The 19791-nt window shown below is 47.4% G+C and overlaps 1 protein-coding gene across 1 annotated transcript in view; it reads right to left on the bottom strand.

Moving 5' to 3' along the window:
- Window positions 1-1219: 1219 nt before the first annotated feature.
- The window catches only part of LOC138262018 (probable acyl-CoA dehydrogenase 6), a 593995-nt gene continuing 575423 nt past the window's right edge, over window positions 1220-19791 (bottom strand). The window contains exon 9 of the mRNA XM_069211670.1: window positions 1220-1412. Within this exon, the coding sequence (XP_069067771.1) occupies window positions 1319-1412 (94 nt within the window). The 3' untranslated portion in view covers window positions 1220-1318. The remainder of the gene's footprint in view (window positions 1413-19791) is intronic.

Below are 19791 nucleotides of genomic sequence, written 5' to 3'. Positions count from 1 at the left end.
TAACATTGGTACTTCAAGATATCAAAAGAATTGTTACATTAAACCCGACCTGAAGCTCAAGTAAAATTTAATGCAACTTTTAAGTAAACAGCAATTTAGAAACTTGCCACTCTGTTGCCCAGGCTTTCCAGTTACGGTTTACATTTGCAGGCCACCTGACATCCAACTGCCGCCCTGGGGAGATCTGTGAATGACTCCCAGGAAGGAACACAAAGGCCCTGCTGTTCAAAGAGGTGTTTCCAGTCTCTGGCACAAAGGCCAAATAGGGGATGACACCAAAAGGCGGGCTTTAAAGGGGAAGCTGTCTTTGAAGGGGGAAATGGTGAATACACATGAGGAAGGCTGCTCTTTTGTTGTAGTAGAAACGTTGGCTTTGGGGACAAAGAGGGAAACAACTGCCAAACCAGTTTTCTCGTGGATGTGTAGCCTCAAGGATGGGCTACCAAGCTTCACACTCAGAGGGGATTCTGCTAGCTTTGAATAGGGCAAAATATTGCACTCTGGGATAGCGAGATGCCACACTTTGCAGGAAGGCATTATCACATGGGAGGGGCATGGTATCTCACTGCCTAGTAGTCACCACATCTCCAGAGAGCAAGCAGTGTGCACAGGAGTGGATCCCATGGCACCCAGACCCCAGATCACGTCTGCACTGGAGACAGGACCATATGACTACCCTGCTGTTCTCTGGACCTGGCAAATAGAGGCTGCACCTGCTGATCCTTGGGCTAGCAAAGACAGGACTGTGCCTGGGGTGCCCCGCTCAAGTACGTCATGCCTGAGTCCTATACAAAAGAAGCAACTCAAAGAGTAAGTTGATTGACTTCCTGTTACAGCTACAGAGCCACAAAAGCTGAAGAAGCCTGCTTTGGTGAGTTAGGTGTCCCACTTGTTGACTGCTGCTGACACCACGTGCAGCCCAGGAGACCAGGCCTGATATTCATAAGTTGCTCCAGTCTCTCCTATACCCGTCAAAGTCATCAGAGTGCAGTTTGGTTGCCAAAGAGGGTCACTAGCCTCAGTTAAAAGGAACCACTGTTTCACTGTAACCGGAGACTAGTGGCAACTGTTTTTTGGCTGGACTTTGTAGAACATCGACCCCTATGGCCACAATCACCTTACCATGTTTGTGAACGGAGTGATGTCTCAGGAAGACTCTCTGGTGGATTTTTCTCGTTTTGGTGTCTAAAGTACATAAAATAAGATCTATTTTTTAAAATTGGTGTCTGATTTCATTTATTTATTACATGATCTGTACTCTAATAGGCTGTCCTTATAGGACACATTTTCACATTGAACATATGACTTCAAAACATCATTATTTATTCTTTGGAAGGGTATCCATATATTTGCAAATAATCGAAAGCATAACTTCATCCGCTCCAGCTCCTATCGATAGTATTCTTAGGTCTCTGCAAGAACGAAAAAGAGGAAAGAAATGAGTACAGAAATATAAAACTATATGATGATAGCACATTTTTTTTAGTTCTAACAATATTCCATTATTAGAAACATTTCTAAAGCACTCAGACAAACACACACACACACAGGTTTTTGTGAGTCAGGCGGTGGTCTAGCTTGCAGGTCAATTACCCATTTGATTTTTTGGGACATTGTAAAGAGAACCTTAAAAAATGCTGGGTGCCACTGAGACCCAACAAATTTCGAGGACTGGCCCTGGTGGAAAATTATAATCGCAAATTGCATTTATGGTAGCAGAACTGCCAGTACAAGTTGATTTTTATTTGCAAATGTAGGCTTACGGGCAGGTTTGTTGGCACTGCTGGGTAGGCCTGCCATTAAAAGTACATTAACACCTACACTGCTTAATTTTCTAGAAAGTGACATATCTTTTACAGATAGTTTCCTACAATGAATAGACAAATTTACTCCAATCAAAAGTAGTGTGTTTCGAGTGTAGGCGTACATCCAAATTTAATGGAAGCAGAGTACACGATTTCTCCCCCAGAATTTTTTTTTTTTGTCTAGAGTGAAATATTTGGTTGCATATAATTTATGCGTTCAGTATTAGAGATCCTTTGCAAAAACCAGTAAGTGTTGGAAATTTGCCCCTAATACGGGAGTAATCCAGTGGAAACAAACGTACAATTTTTTTGTTTGTCTTTGTAAACAGATCAATGTTGATTAGAACATTGGAAGTTGGCAGCTCCATTGAAAACAATGGAGTGCTGCGGGCTTTTACTGGCCGGTAAAAGCCCGCAGCGCCAACATTCCAATGGGCTTTGTTCACAGCAGCAGCTGTGAACAAAGCCTCACGGAGCCCGAGGGGATTCTAATCCCCTCGGGCTCCGTGAGCAATTTGTTTTTTTTAAGAGAACATTCTGCCCTGAGTGGCAGAATGTTCTAATAGCCTTAGAACCCGCCGTAGCGGGCTCTACCGGCTATTAAAGGCCCTTTCCCTTGTTAAATGCTCTCGCCTTCGGCTCGGGCATTTAACTCGGGAGCAGGCCTTTAATAGCCGGTAGAGCCCGCTACGGCGGGTTCTAAGGCTATATTAAACCAACTGATGTGGCATCTCTCCCTGCTGTGTTCAGGGATTTTTTTACAACTCAGAAAGGCTCTTCTGGGACAAACTCAATGTAAAAGTGGAAACAACATTTATTACAATTGTAACATATTTAAAGAAATATCAAATGTGTGACATATGTCAAATAACATTATTTTTCAACACCCACCCCCGAGTATTTTTTAGGGCGTTTTGTCTCAGTCACTTCAGGTGTAAACATATTCACTACTGTTAGCGCTGATATACAAACCAGCCTTTCAAGCAGACATTGCGTAAGTAAGAAAAGTATACATTGCTATGAATGTTTTACGTTGGTTCCAGTTTGTGAAATTGTCCAGCCTGTCGACATCTAGCCCCAGTATATAAGGTGCTATTGCCATGCCACTTTACACATTTCCTCTTGCATGTAAATACCGTCATGGTAGTAATCATATTTACCACAGTATATAAAGGACGACTGCACTGGTCTTTTCACTTATAACGTTACATTATTTTGCCATCCCAGTTTCCATGTGGCACTCTATTAAAAGTGCCACGTCATGGCAGTCTATTAACTGCCCTTGCATATATAGCCAGCACAGTAATCCCGAGCCCTCGCCCCACAAAATTCCACATACTCGCTCGTATGCTCTGTGGGTCCCCACAAGAAGCATTACGACAAGGCTGCTTGTAACAGTTAGGGCAGTCCCACACTAGCCCAGGTGGTGAGCTATGCTCTTCTCAACGTTTCCTTCATCCTTCTAGAACACATATGCTCTGCACTAGACATCTCTTCATAGGTAAGTGCCATTCTGGTACAGAATAACAAGCTACCTGTAAAAGAGGGCTGTTTTCCTGCTGAAGGAAGAAAGTCCGTGAATAAACAGCTTGGTGGCTGAGCAGGGGCTGCAGTTGGAATAGATGTTTTTCAGGATTGTCTGTGCTAAACGCCGCCCAGGCTATACAGCTCTACAGGGAGCCAACCAGCATCTAGTATCTTGTAGGACAGAAAGAAGTATCCCAGATATTCAACTCCAAGTCTGATTTTGTTTGATATGGCCAAACCAAATCAGGAAACCTACAATCCAGCACTTGTATACTCTTCAGTACTATGTACATTCAAACATCAAGTACTGTAAATACAATAGATCCTGAATACATGTCCCAGCTAGCAGTTTAAACCGATGGAAACGGTCCTTGGATTTCTTCATCTGATGGCTTTAAAGACGTTTTTCTGAACTAAATGATGCGAACAGAATCCTGCTATTGACAGAGAATGTCGAAAAATACCTTATATTCAAGATATTGCTTGATATTAGTTAGTAATTGAGAAGTTTCTTATAGGATACTACTGCGCGTAGCCAGTACCCAGTAAATCCAAATTATATTTGATGTGGAATAGTTTAGTGAATTCCACGGAATGGTGTGTACATTAGTCAAATATAAAAATCAGGCCAGTTTAAATGCATCTGAACTGGGCATATCATACGATCCAAAGAACAAAGGAGCTTAGAGCACAGTTGTGAAACCTCAAAAATTGGTGCTCCCCACTATACTGCAGCCTCGTTCTACTACAATTCTAGCAGAACTCAGTATATCCCACAGGACATTACATCTTAGGTAGGTATTAACATTTTTTAAATGGTGTTGTAACATGTATACTGTACATATATATTAAATAATACAGACATACAATAATAAGGGAAAGTAAAGCAATATAATTTAAAGTAAATTAAGAAATAATTAAAGTTCAATACTTTTCATAGTGGCTAGAGATATGATAAAAACTAAAAGTAAAAAAAGGGAAAATAGAAATGTGAATGCAAATACACTCTATCTATATATCTATATACACACACACGCATAAAACTCTACTAACACATAGGTTAGAAAAATACTTTCCGGGGCTTTACCATAAAAAAATAATCAGTGTGGGTTCACTTTTATACTAAAAGCCAGTCCATTCAAAGGCTGTCTGCAGGTGCATGAATGCTATGGCATCCTTTGTCTCTGAAGCATCGTCTGTATTGAAATCAGGCAGCAAACATATAACAGTTCAACAGTGGCCACTCCAGATCCAAAATAACGTGGTCTTCCCTTGTCCCAACATGCCAAAGACAACTTACCATAAAGTTAAATGCCAAACTGATAAAGGAGATAGGGTAGTAGATAGTTGGGTTTGCCCCCATTTTAGAAGGCGGGTACTTTGAAAGCACTTTTTCTAAGAATGAAAAACATACCAGTGACAAAAACTGCACTGAAGACTGCTGGAGAAAAAAGTGCCAAATAATATCACCTTTATTTATACAGTTCACATATAACTATATTCAGAGTCTTCCACTGTCCTCGGAAGCTTGCGAGCCATTTCGTTTACATGGAGTAAACAGGTCCACCCATGCTGAAGCATAGACATGTACATATGTTATCTTCTTTAAGCTGAAGGGTGCGACACTATCAATTGCAAAAAATACCTTAACGTCTTGATTCAATTGTGTGTTGCAAGGCTTCATTTAGGTGTTTTAGTCTCTCAGAACCTTATTTGCAAATGGCGGGGTGTTTGTTGCAATATTCATTTCACCTAATAAAACCCAACTCAATAGGCATAGGAATTTATGGGGTGCCATAACAGTACTTACTCCTCATTTTTGGGGAGCAACATGCAGTTTTTGGTACCAGCTGCACCAAAATTTGCACATTCCAGTAATTACTGTGTATTTTTATATGCTAAATACTGGTAGGTTTAACATACCAAAATTTAACTAGAGGTCAACTTTATCTCTCCTTGTAAGTACTGGGTGCATTTCTATCCACTTATTTTTTAGTTCTGAATCCTGCACAAGAAAGAGCCTGCACGTTTCATATCTTTACAGAGATGAAGGCCTAAGGATGTTGCATAAAAAAAATATAGACCAACCTCTCTGATCAACTTAGATGCTAAAATATATGCCCAAATCCTATCCAAACACTGAGAACCATTATTACCTAAAATGATACGTACATGTGAAGTTGGTTTCATGAAAGGTCGAATGCCAAATGATAACACCAGGCTATTATGCCACGTAGTGGAGAGGACAAAAGCATCATACTCTGAAACGGTGGCCGTCACATTAGATTCCGAAAAGGCATTTGAGAAGTTCTCATGGGTATTTCTCAGGGAAACTATCTAAATTCAATCTTGGAGACAACTTTATTTTTTCGGAGTTTTTTTTGAGTATATGTCAAAAGGTACACCACGTAACATTAGGGTAGAAGGCACCCATTATGAGTGCACACATGCTTAAATACATTCGTAGTCAAGGCTCAGAATCTGGCAGCACCATGGTACATCTTGTGTGATAGGTATATATCCACGTCCAATCAATCAATCAGTAATTTGTTAAGCGCACTACACACCCGGTAGGGTCTCAAGGCGCGGGGGTGCTACTGCTCGAAGAGCCAGGTCTTGAGGCGCTTCCTGAAGGTCAGGAGGTCCTGGGTCAGACTTAGGTTGATGGGGAGGGAGTTCCAGGTTTTGGCGGCAAGGTGGGAGAAGGATCTGCCGCCAGTTATGGTCCGGTGGATGCAAGGACGGTCACAAGGGTGAGGTTGGCGGAGCAGAGCTGGGATGTGGAAGTTGAGACACTCGTTGAGGTAGGCAGGTCTGGCATCGTGGAGAGCCTTGTGAGCGTGGATCAGGAGTTTGAAGATGATCCTTTTGTTGACCGGGAGCCAGTGGAGGTCTCTGAGGTGGGCTGAGATGTGTTCATGGCGAGGGAGGTTGAGGATGAGTCGTGCTCAGGCGTTCTGGATGCGCTTAAGTTTTCTCCAGAGCCTGGCCTTTGTTCTTGCATAGAGAGCATTGCCGTAGTCCAGGCTGCTGCTAATGAGGGCGTGGGTGACCATTCTTCTGGTTTCAACGGGGATCCATCTGAAGGTCTTGCGAAACATGCAAAGGGTGCTAAAACATGAGGATGAGATGGCGTTTACTTGCTGGGTCATAGAGAACGATGAGTCCAGCATGAAGCCGAAGTTGCGTGCGTGGGTGGTGGGCGTTGGGGAAGATCCCATAGCGGCAGGCCACCAGGAGTCATCCCATGCTGATCTGTTGGAGCCGAAGATGATGATCTCGATCTTCTCTGAGTTCAGTTTGAGGCGGCTTGCCTCCATCTAGTTGGAGATGGCGTGAAGTCCGGTGTGGAGGTTGGTCTTGGCGGTTGCGGGGTCCTTTGAGAGAGAGAGGACGAGCAGAGTGTCATCCGTGTAGAAGACGATGTTGAGGCCGTTGGATCGGACGATGTTGGCGAGTGGTGCCATGTAGACATTGAAGAGGGTGGGGCTGTGTGAGGATCCCTGAGGGACTCCGCAGATGGTCTTGGTGACTTTTGACAGGAATGGGGAGGCGGACTCTTTGGGTTCAACAGGATATAGTAGAGGGCTGCCCAATCAGGGGCGTGAGCGCACGCACTAGTTGGCATATGTAGCATTCGGAATACGGGATATGTTTCCCATTACAGTGGGGGGAAGGGGTGTGTGAGACCAGTTGGCATCTTGGCCTCAGAGAAGAGATGGCTGAGGCTCCCTATTCTACTTATGTGAACATGGAGAGTGTATGTGTAGGGTGCGCCACGCTTCAGTGGTCCGAGGCTCATCAGTAGTGTCCTGTGCAAGATGATATTGGGGCGGGGATGAGTGGCGCAATTGGGGACCTCATGGCACTTCCGCAGTAACAAATGAAAAGGGATCTGAGGGACCAATATGACTGGGCCTGGAAGGAAAGGGAGGATAAGTGGGGTAACAGGGGGAGAGGAGGCGGGCAGGGTGGTAGAGGGTAGGAAGGGGGCCCGGCTAGTGGGTTGTGTGCAGTGGTAGCAGGGGTGGTGATCAGGTCAGGCGGGCAGCGAGCCTATGGGGGCAGGGGTAAGGGCCACAAGGTATCAGTATGCAGTCCTGCTCAGTCCCTGAGCGGTGTAGAAATGGTTCTCAAGTAATTAGGAAGGTATCTAGGTTTTCTTGTAAGGGATAGATGGTACGTTCAAATGTCGCTGTCTGGTACATCGTCCTAAGCCATTCCTCATGGGTAGGGGGGAGTCAGAGAGCGCCAGTGGTGCAAGATGCAAAGCTTCACCGTAGTGAGTGCAATATGCAGTAAGCAGGCCTGCGGGCAGGTCAGCGTAGAGATGTTTCCTGTCACAAAAGATAAGGGAGAGTGAAAATCGGACCTGGAGAGGTAGTATCTTTTGGAGGGTACTGCCCACCAGCTCCCAATAAGGTGCTATTGAAAGACAGTCGCAGATGACATGTATCAGGTCGCAATGGGAGGCAGGACAGCGTCAGCACTGGGCATGGGGTAAGAGTCCTGCCGCCTTCAGCTTTACTAAAGTCCAGTACCAATCATGTAAAGCTCTGAACAGGCAAAATTTAATGCGTACCTCCTGAGCGCCACAATCGAGTGCCTCTATGAGTTCCGCCCATTCCTTCGGGTCGAATTCTGTTTGAAGTTTTGATTGCCAGGAGAGGCAGAGCGTGTTTAAGAGGGAGAGGGAAAAGAGATGACGTATCAAGAGTGTGTGCAATCCTGACATCACCCCATGGCATTTGCCCCACAGTCGCAGGTACGAGAGCACTGGGAAAGGCGGGAGGGACCACAGATGGGGATCCCAAGCATTTATTGTAATTGTGTATGTTTCCATGTTTGACGAGGGGGGAGGTTATATTCTGCTTCCAGAGCAGCAAAAGATTTGAAGGACCCAGCGGTGACGATCTGTCCCAGGTTTGTAATGCCTACTTATTGCCATTTCCTCCAGTTTAGTGTCTGACCTGCTATGCGAAGCAGGGCGTTGCCCCAGAGTGGTGCGCATTCGTGAAGGTGTGTGTCTACTCCAAGTAGGTGATGAGAGCGTTGCCAGGAATTCATCATGGCTTGTACCCCACCGGATGTGTGGCCCTGGTTCTGGCCTCCCCGGTACCATATCGCAAGTCCAATCCATGCGGGGTGCTTAGAAGCTCGCATTCTATTCTAACCCATTGAGGTGTATCTACTGCCTCCGGCATCAAGTAACTGAGTTGCAATAAATGGAGGGACAACGCGTAGTGTTCCACAGAGGGAAGGCCAACTCCTCCGCAGGAGCAATGGGCCAGTAGCTTAGCGCCAGATGGACGGGGTTTTGCCGTTCCCCAGATAAAGGAGCGTATACTACGATCAATGGCGCGCAGTGTGGAAAGTGGGATAAGGAGGGGTAACATCCCTAGGACATAAGTGAAACGGGGCACCGTCAAAATCTGTACTGCTTGTACCCTTCCCCAAAGGGAAAGACCGAGGTGTGATTATTTAGCAAAATCTCTTTGGGCGCTTTCAATCAGTGTGTTCAGGTTGTCAGCAATAACGCAGTCTAGGCCCAGTATTTGAGTTGGGACGGTGCCCAGCGGACAGGGAAGGCCGCAACTGCGCCTTGGTAGTAGGGCTTGATAGGAGTAATGACTTGCTTTTGTCCCACTTTATCTTATATCCTGATAGCATTGCAAAGTCAGAGAGAAGGCCCTGGAGCTTCAGGAGAGAGCGGTGAGGGTCCGTGTCGAGAGCGTGTTGTCAGCGTATAAGTATATCTTGGAGGTGCCCCATGGCACAGGAACACCCGGGATGTCTGGGTCCTGTCGGATGGCAGCTGCCAGCAGTTCCATGGAAAGGAGGAACAGAAGTGGGGAGAGAGGGCATCCTTGTTGGTTGCCTCACTAAACGGGAAAAGGTTCAGACACAAAGCCCCCACAATTCACTTGCGCCGTAGGGGATTTATAGAGCCAACGCACCTTATCAATGAAATCATCACCCAACCCAAAGTGATGTAACACTCAGAAGAGGTACCACCACTCTATTCTGTCGAACGCCTTTTCTGCATCTAGTGAGAGGGCGAGAGGCTTCAACAGGTAGGTCCTTAGCAGTCTACAGCATGTGGGCCAGAGTACGTAGATGATTCCTGGAAGAGCAACCAGGCACAAACCCAGCCTGAGAATGGTGAACAAGGGAAGGGATGACCTTCTGCAGACTGTTAAGCAAGGACTCCAGCCAGGATTTTAATATCTCCGTTCAAAAGGGAGATGGGCCTGTAACTGCCACATTCTAAGGGGTTCCTGCCCTGTTTGGGTAGTACCGCTGTAGTAGCTCTGTTGGAGATAGGTCTAAGGGTGCCAGCCGAAGTTGCTTCCGAGAAGGCCTCATACAGAGTATCCACGACATCCGCACCTGCCCATTAATAGAATTCTGCTGGGAATCCGTCTTCGCCTGGTGCTTTGTGGTATGAAAGTTCGGTAATTGCCAGCGCGATTTCCTCCTTGCTAATCTCGCCCTGTAAGAGATCTCTGCCTTCCTCTGTAAGTGTGGGCAAGCTGAGGTGCGTTGAGAATGTGGTAAGGCATTCGGTATCTTCCGCTGTTTCAGGAGTGTAAAGAGCCCAGTAAAAGTCTGCGATTTTGCAGACAATATCCTAGGGACGGGTGCTAATATTGCCGGTGGCATTTTGTATTGCCGGTATGGCAAGTGCTGCTTCCTGTTGGCACAACTGTGCTGCCAGGAGGCGGCTCTCTCATCCTCTGAAGAGAGTGTTCAGCCTTGGATGTGTAAAGGGTGTTAAGGTCCATCTTGGCCTGTTCCAGGTGTTGGCGGTTAAGCGGGGATGGGCCAGCTGTGTATGTACGCGTGTAGTTTACCATCTGCACTTCCAGGTCTTTTTGGTGGGAGGGCTGTCTGGCATAGCGAGGGCCACATCCCTCATCAGTTGGCCCCAGAGGGTCGCTTTCGCTGCTGCCCATAACATTCTAGGAGAGGTGACAAAACCTTTATTGTTTGCAAGATATGTGGAGACGTAGGACCGTATTTGGGTTTTGCTTTGGGGGATGCAATAGCAGGAAAAATTACGTTGTCATAGTTTGCGTCCCGGGAAGGTAAGACCCAGGTTCAAGGCGAGAAGAACAGGAGAATGGTCTGAGAGCGCAGCAGGTAAAAGAGGGGAATCGCCAAGTAACGCTGCTATCTTATGAGGTATCAGGAAGTAATCAATCCTGGACTTGGAGATGAAGGAGTATTACCTGTCCCATGGATGGGCTTCGCGCCATGAATAAGTTAGGCCATGGTCAGCTGGCATGTCATGTAAGAGGGCTCGGTCTGCCTGGTTGAAATGATCTAAGGGGCCCATGCAATCGAGGACTGGATCGATAGCAAGATTCCAATCCCCACCCAGGAGGTAATGTGAAGCACCTATTTCCATGAGGAGGAAATTGAGGGAAAGGCTTGTTCCAAGTAGAGTTGTAGATCGAGCCAAAACATAGGACCCTAACTGCTACCTTGACTTTGGCTAAGACGCAGCGTCCCTGGGGATCGGACCACATTTTCAGGACAGTGATGGTTAACGTCTTTCTAATGAGAATGCCAACACCACATTTCCGAGTTGGGCCAAATGTGGAGGCGGATGGGCAGCAGCTGTGGATTGATCGACCCACCCAGTCATGGCGCAGTTTATCAGACTCAAGTTGGGAGAGGTGCATCTGTTGCAGTAGGGCAATGTCAGCTCTTTGTAACTGCAGATAAGCCAGTACTTTCTTCCTCTTGATATAGTGAGTGAGGCCGTGGACATTCCATGAAATGGCTGTCAAGTTGGTGGGGAAACTGGTGGAGTTAGACTGTGACATCCGTTCAAAGAGACGAGCAGTCAGTGGCGGGAGTGTAGGCCCCAATAAGAGTCTTTGGCATGCGAGGGCTGGGAGAGTTCGACCGTAAAGGAATGTGGAGATCGGATTCGGGATGGGAGCCCTTGATCCTTAAGGGGAGAGGCTAATGTAGGTAACAGCGAAGGGCAAGATGGACACTCTCTAGTATGGCAGCTATATAGTACGTAGTTTGCAGGGTAAGGGACAGAGTAAAAGAGCACTGGGAAAAAAGGGGGGTACAGGTGGGGGGTGGGTGGGTGGGAGAGGACAAGGGGACGTGATGTCATGCAGGTAGTCCCATGTAAAGGGAAAGATTCCGACGCTGTTCAGAAACTAAGAACTGCGGACCTAGACTCGAATGGACCATGCACCAGAGACCCTCCACGTTGTAAAAAAGGGGGGTTTCAGGGGGAGATGTTACATTATAAGCCATACCATAAAAGTATGTTAGGGAAGCTGCAGGTGGCTGTTCCTGGTTGTGGACGAGTGCAGAGAGAGTAATGTTCGGTAAAGGGGAGGGGGGAGTGGGAGCAGGTCACGGGCGATATACTTAGGGGACTGGTCTCATTTAGTGGCCCAGATGAGTCCCTGGCAGGGTGGTAGAGTGTTTGCAGGGCACCACCCCTGGGGCGAGAGGGGGATGGCCAGTGTGCCTCATCGCAGCTTGGAAGAGATATGTGACGGGGCACAGGGGGTCGTCGGGCATTCAGGATTATTTACTCCATGCAATATGGGTTAGGGACAGTGTTGGATAGGGGAGTGGAGGCGGGGAGGGGGGGCAAGCGGGTGGAAAGACCCCGTCACCACAGCATGGGTCCAAAGCACGTTGTGGGATGCTTTAAGCAGGGATACCCCGGGCGGACAGAATAGTTCCAGAATACAAAGGGTAGGGGGGGGCTGGAGTATTTGGGGATGGAGGCGGAGCCTCCAGGTTCAGTCTGTGGCTGTGACCCATAAAGCGGCCGTTTAGTGATCCACCCCACCCCAATTGAACCCCGATGGAGGCAGGTCTCGCATAGGCGAAGAGGGCGAAAAGGTGCTAGAGTGTGGCAGTAGCAGCCATGGTGATGGTGCCACAGCGGGTAACAAGTAACAAACACCACCCCATAGTGGGTGTAGTAGTAGGTATCAAATGTCTTACTTTGTGAACCTGTCATAACCAACAGAAACAATAACAAGAACAGTATACATGAGACAAAGTTTGCTGAGGGCAATAGAGAGCCACAATCTCAGGTGCTCTGGGCTGTTGCACCAATTGTTGGGTTACATGATCCTGAATACTTATCCGGGCCAGAGAGACGTGGAATGGGGAGACTCAACCTGGATGTCTCTGTCGTCACGCAATCGAGGTCTGGTGGGGAGGGCATAAGTCCCCTGTTGGCGTGGGCTTCAGCGGGGACCTAGATGTCTCTGTCATGGTCATGGGTGAGGTCCGCCACCTCTTGGAGAGTCGTTTCGCAGCCCTCATGTGAACGAGAAGGGTGGTTTTAGGTCGGCCTCTCTTGGGAGACTGGAGTCCAGTAGGACCTCGTCCCGCTGCATGGTGGCGAGGATGAGAGGATGCCTCCTGCAGACATGGAGTGGTCGAGGCCACATTGGGTGATGAGTCCATGGGTCGTAGAAGCTAACTGTCTAGAAATTGGCGTAAGGCTTGAGGGTCAAGAAAGTCTTCAGACTTGCCGTCTTTTGTTATCCACATGCGTGCAGGCTCAAACAGGCCGAATTTGATGTCCAAGTGACAAAGTTGAGGATGCATCGCCAAGAACGCTCTCTGTTTGTCATTGGTGTCCCGGGAGAAATCAGGGGCCTTTCTCAACTCATGACCCTCATACATGTAGGGCCTATGAGCTCGGGCGGCGGACAGTATTTGTCAGACCAGGTCATGGCAGAGAAAGCAGGCGAAGATGGGGCAAGGTTTAGCTTCCTGATCCCCACGCATAGGGCCTAGTCAGTGTACCCTTTGTAGTTCCAACGGTGGAGAAAATTTCATGCCTGTGAAGGTGGGGATGGTGTTGATGAGGAAGGCTTCGACATCCATGCCCTCCGCCCGTTCCGGTATCCTGAAGAAGCAGACATTGTCTCAGTGATCCCAGTCCTCAAGGTATGTGAGTTTGTCCCTGAGACACTGTAATTCTTGGTCTCTGTTGGATGTGGAATTGAGCTTGTCTTCCATAAGGGAAAGGCGGTGGTCCATGCTCGACACCCTGTCCTGGAAGCTGACAATGTTGTGACGGATGGATCTGGACCCCACTGCGAGGTCCGAGATCTTGGTGTTCATGCCCTCCAACCTCCTGCCGACCACGGTGATTTCCTGGAGAATGCGTTCTATGGAGATAGCCATTTTGGGTGTTGACATGGATTCCAGCAGATCAGACAGCGGGGGTGTGGGGGTCGTCTGTGTGGTCCGATGGTGTGTAAGGGCCTCTGAGAAGAGTAGCTGCTGGGCTGGTTTGCCAGATGACTTGTCCCCAAGGCATGAACTTTGCGTGGTATCGCTGCAGGGGGAAGAAGGATGTCCTTCCTCGTGTGAGAGTATGAGACTCTGGGTACCACCGAGGTGAGAGTTAAAGCGGCGGGGCCCATTCCAGTGACTCAGGTCAAGGTGTGCAAGCAAAAGGTCTTGTGGTGAAATAGGGCCCACAGGAGCTCACGGCCACTGATTCAGGCTGCCGAACCAGTCATCGTGCCCCGAGCCAGGGCCCGTAGAGGCAGGTACCCTTAGGCCGCTATATGTTGGATCAGTAACTGGAGAGAGGAAAGCAGGGTCGCAGTGCACCGGGGCAGGACCCCTCAGTCAGGGGGACTCTCACCAGGTGAGACAGGCAGTCCTCAACTAAAGCAGATCTGAGTCTCGCAGTGGCAACAGTAGGGAGGGGGAACTCCTCCAGGTCCCGATCTCAGAGTCGCCCTGCGTGCCTGGCAGTTGTTGTAAGGTGGTGCTCACTACCGCAGGTGGTGCAGCCAGGTCAAACCTAGGACCCCTCCTCCGCTCAGTGCCCACAACTCATCCCGGCTCAGGGCTTCGTGTGTACTTGCTCTCCTCAGGGGGCGGGGCAATTGCAGTCGAGGACGGTGGCTCGGTAGGTCCCCAGGCACAGCGTAAGGGCCCACTGCGATGTGCAGCTATCTTTTGGCGGTCTGTGATTGGGTGGGGGGGAGGAGGTAGGGGAAGGAAGACCCCACCACTGCTCCACTCACAGATGGGGGGTCCTCCCCCCTCCTTGTTGAATCATCTATTCAATGCAGGCGCCCAGGCTCATGCTCGTAATTGAGTCCGCGGCTTCGTTCAGGGCTTTAGGCCCAGAGACAGTCCGGCAGTTGTCCTGTCCCTCCTGGACCGTGGGAGAGGGGCTGCACATTGTGCAGGGTCCAAGGTGACTCCTGCCCCACCACGGGGGTAGGAGCAGTATGCAGACTACCCTCCTCCGGTCCCGTGGGTCCCTCCAAGGGAGTCACAGGCCTCCGGTGCACTCAGCAACTTCAGCAAGCGGCCATTTTCATTGGCGGTCAGTCCACGCCCCCCAGACAACTTTATTAAAATGACCATGGCTTTGTACAGCAGTTCTAGTGCTAGCGTGAGATCTGGAGGCCTGCTCTCGTCATCATTCAAATTAGAAAAGGTCACTAGACAGGGAAGTCCCCTCTTTCCCTCTTTATTAATTCTAGCATTAGAACCCTTCTTCTACAATATCCAGTGGAACAATCCCATAGATGGTTATAAGTATAACAACCTTATATTTAAAGTTGCTGCAAATTACAGATGATATTTTGATTGTGATAGAAAATGTTCACCCATCTATTGAAGCCCTTAATAATACATTGTAACTTACTCAGATGTGGCAGTTTATAGTCTTAATAGGGAACAAATCAGAAGTGAAAGGACTTAAAAATGTTTGCTCTAAAGAAGTTATAGGCGATTCAGGATCATTGTGGCAAACTGGCTATCTAAAATATTTTGGGATTGAATTTGGTTCAGACCTAATAGACTCCTTACAGCACAGTGAGAAGATGACTTTACAGAGAGTCCAAAAGCTTTTTAAAAGCAAGAAACCCTAAGTTTATTACATGGTGGGGGTGCGTTGAGACCATAAAAATGATTATTATATCAATAGTAAATTACTTGCTGTCCATGATTCCACTTTCTCTCTCTGATGAATTCCATTGAAAATTGATATTTGTTCCTTCATCTGGCTAAATACACGCACCAGAATTTTAACCAGAACAACTGACTCCCAATCTGCCTAGGATGAGTAAGCTTCCACACTTTAGATTCCACCAAGCAGCCTTCTTGGCCAAACAGGGCTCTATGTGGTCCACCATTCACTGAACTACATCCCAACATGGCCCCTAATAGAGAGAGCAATTTTAAATGATTCGCACCCAACCTCACTACCAAACTTAAACCCTCCTTTACAGCCAGACAAATCTCCCAAAACACCAAAAAAGCCTCGTAACATTTGGATGCAAAACTAGATATCCTGATAAAACACTCTTAGTTTCTCCTTGGAATAACACACTATTCAAGATGAAAGCACTCCACTTGATTGGAAATCATGGTCAAGGGATTCATTTTCTATCACAATTAAGCTAAAAAAAACTCACTCACTTTCTTTTAGGGAATGTAGGAAGTTGGCTCTGTATATACTATATCAAAGTAAGAGATAGTGTGCACAGAGTCCAAGGGTTCCCCTTAGAGGTAAGATAGTTGCAAAATTAGATAATTCTAATGCTCTATTTTGTGGCAGTGTGGTCGAGCAGTAGGCTTATCAGAGGGTAGTGTTAAGCATTTGTTGTACACACAGGCAATAAATGAGGAACGCACACTCAAAGACTTAACTCCAGGCCAATAGGTTTTTATATAGAAAAATATATTTTCTTAATTTATTTTTAGAACCACAAGTTCAAGATTTTAAGTAAATACATAAAATGCAAGGTACTCCACACAGTTAAGTTAGGAACTCTGAATTAGAGCAATAACATATACAGTTTTTGTTAAAATGGCAATAAGCTATTTTAAAAGTAGACAGTGCAAAAATCAACCGTTCCTGGGGGAGTTAAGTATTGGTTAGATTGTGAGGTAAGACAGACACTTACAAGTCTCAGTTCCTGGGCATAGGTAGCCCACCATTGGGGTTTCAAGGCAACCCCAAAGTTACCACACCAGCAGCTCAGGGCCGGTCAGGTGCAGAGGTCAAAGAGGTGCCCAAAACACATAAGCACCTATGGAGAACAGGGGTGCTCCGGTTCCAGTCAGCCAGCAGGTAAGTACCCGTGTCCTCGGGGGCAGACCAGGGATGTTTTGTAGAGCACTGGGGGGACACACAAGTAAGCACACAAAACACTCCCTCAGCAGCACAGGGGGGCCGGGTTCAGTGTGCAAAGCAGACGTCGGGTTTTGTATTGGATTCAATGGAGGGACCCGGGGGTCACTCTACCTGTGCAGGCATGGCACGGGGAGGCTTCTCAGGCCAGCCACCACCTGGGCTAGGCAGAGGGTCACCTGGTGGTCACTCCTGCACTGAGGTTCGGTTCCTTCTGATCCTGGGGGCTCCGGGTGCAGTGCTTGGTCCAGGCGTTGGGTCCCTTGTTACAGGAAGTTGCGGTCAGGGGGAGCCTCTGGATTCTCTCTGCATGCGTCACTGTGGAGGGTTCAGGGGGGGGCCGTCTCGGGCTACTCATGAGGTGGCCTGAGAGTCCTCCCTGTGGAGTTGGTTCTCTGGATCTCCAGCCCGGGGCATCAGGTGCAGAGGGTGAAGTCTCACGCTTCCGGAGGGAAGAGTGAGGTCTTTGAAAGTTGCAGAAAAGTTGCAATATTGTTGCTGTTTGTTGCACAGAGCCGCTGCTCACAGGAGTTTCTTGGTCCTTAGGTTCAGGGCAGTCCTCTGAGGTTCCAGAGGCTGCTGATCCCTGTTGGATGCGTCGCTGTTGCAGTTTTGCAGGTCAGGAGACAGGCCGGTAGGACTGGGGCCAAAGCAGTTGTCGTCTTCCGTCGTCTCTGCAGGGCTTGCAGGTCAGCAGTTCTTGGTTCAGGTTGCAGGAATCTGATTTCCTGAGTTCTTGGGTGCCCCTAAATACTAAATAGAGGGGTGTGTTTAGGTCCAGGAGAGCAGTAGCCAATGGCTACTGTCCTGGAGGGTGGCTACACCCTCTTTGTACCTCCTCCCTGAGGGGAGGGGGGGCACATCCCTAATCCTATTGGGGGAATCCTCCAAAACTAAGATGGCAGATTTCTAAAGGCAGGGGTCACCTCAGCTAAGGGCACCTTAGGGGCTGTCCTGACTGGTGGGTGGTGACTCCTTGTTTTTCTAATTATCTCCTCCAGCCTTGCCCCCAAAAGTGGGGGCACTGGCCGGAGGGGCGGGCATCTCCACTAGCTGAGATGCCCTGTCGCGCTGTAACAAAGGGGGTGAGCCTTTGAGGCTCACCGCCAGGTGTTACAGTTCCTGCATGGGGAGGTGAGAAGCACCTCCACCCAGTACAGGCTTTGTTCCTGGCCACAGAGTGACAAAGGCACTCTCCCCATGTGTCCAGCAACTCGTCTGGTTGTGGCAGGCTGGCAGAAACTGGTCAGCCCCACACTAGAAGTCGGATTGGTATTCAGGGGGCATCTCTAAGATGTCCTCTGGGTGCATTTTACAATACATTCCTCACTGGCATCAGTGTGCATTTATTGTGCTGAGAAGTTTGATACTAAACTTCCCAGTTTTCAGTGTAGCCATTATGGAACTGTGGAGTTCGTTTTTGACAAACTCCCGTACCATATACTCTTATGGCTACCCTGCACTTACAATGTCAAAGGTTTTGCTTAGACACTGTAGGGGCATAGTGCTCATGCACATATGCCCTCACCTGTGGTATAGTGCACCTTGCCTTAGGGCTGTGATGCCTGCTAGAGGTGTGACTTACCTATGCTACAGGCAGTGGGAGGTTGACATTGCACTCCGAGGGGAGTGCCATGTCGACTTAGTCATTTTCTCCCCACCAGCACACACAAGCTGTGTGGCAGTGTGCATGTGCTGAGTGAGGGGTCCCCAGGGTGACTTAAGACATGCTGCAGCCCTTAGAGACCTTCCCTGGCATCAGGGCCCTTGGTACCTGGGGTACCATTTACAAGGGACTTATCTGAGTGCCAGAGCTGTGCCAATTGTGGAAGCAAAGGTACAGTTTAAGGAAAGAACACTGGTGCTGGGGCCTGGTTAGCAGGGTCCCAGCACACTTTCAATCGTAACTTGGCATCAGCAAAAGGCAAAGTCAGGGGGTAACCATGCCAAAGAGGCATTTCCTTACAGGGAATTACAAACTCTATTCATTTTAGATAACATGGACTTTTATGTTTTCCTCAAACTTGAGTCTTATATAGCCAAGGCAAACCCACCCCTACATAGACCCCTCCTTCCTAATCTGATATCCATTACTAACAGACAAAGGCATCAGGTATCAAAATACTATAAACGTTTTCAATCATCTTTTACAGACCTGAATCATGATACTCAGAAAAAATGGAACCAAGACACCTCCATATCCCAAGAGAGTTGGAATCTGATTTGGAAGTTAATTGTTTCACATACAATTATACCAGCTCTATCTCAAACCAAGTTCTGGCTCTAGCATAGAATTTTTTGGGCCCCCTCTAGACTACATAAAGTTGGCTTTAGAGATGATCCTAACTGTTGGAATTTCATAAAACGTTTAGGACTTAAAACACTTTTGTGGGACAACGTATTACATTTCTCGCATCACTATTTGGCTTTCCACTTAAACGTGGGTTTAATACTATGATTATTTAATTTCTTGATCCTCACTTATCCTCTCCTAACGCTGCCCTACTCATGGATATTCTGTTAATGGCAGTTTGCAGATCCATCCTCACTAATTTGAAAAATACTACAGCCACCACATTTAAGTCCTGGCTGAACTGGACTACACAAATAAGAGGAGCTGACAGCATCGCCCTACAACATTCCCATTGGAAATCACAACATAGAGCCCCATGGGGGACACTTGACAACTTTATTGCTAACAATAAACCTCCCTAACTTCCTCCCTAGCGCATCATCCTAATTATACCATAAATGGTCAATTAAACACTTGCAAGCGCCCACTAATAACCTCAATATAGCTTGTTCTCATATTTCTTGATACCATGTTCCTGTGACACACTAAAATGATGAGTTATTATATCTATAGCTTGTGTTTATATAGTACTGTTAATTGTTCCCTTTACAATTATGTTTTACTGCAAAGATTGTTGGATATAGTGTCTGCACATATTTCAAATGGAACATTTTTCTCTTTGCCTTTTTTTGTACCATGTTATATTATAACTATTTGTATTGCTCACATTGTTATACATCAACTTTACTGATCTACTACAGCCATTGGCATTTTCTTTCTATATATGCTAATTTTCCCTTATGTATTCTTTTTATCTCTCAGGTTATATGTTGGTTTTATCAGATTATCCATGTACAACCCACTTCCTTCGTGTTATCTGCCTTATATTCTTTCTTTGATTTATGTTAATGCAAAATTCAGTAAACACTCTTTGAAATAGGAGTGCGCTATCCCACTCTCCAAAATCATCTGCCATTCAGCCTCCTGTGGTTTGT

Source organism: Pleurodeles waltl, chromosome 10, assembly GCF_031143425.1.
Source record: "Pleurodeles waltl isolate 20211129_DDA chromosome 10, aPleWal1.hap1.20221129, whole genome shotgun sequence".
NCBI lineage: Eukaryota > Metazoa > Chordata > Amphibia > Caudata > Salamandridae > Pleurodeles > Pleurodeles waltl.
This window is presented reverse-complemented; position numbering and strand designations above follow the sequence as displayed.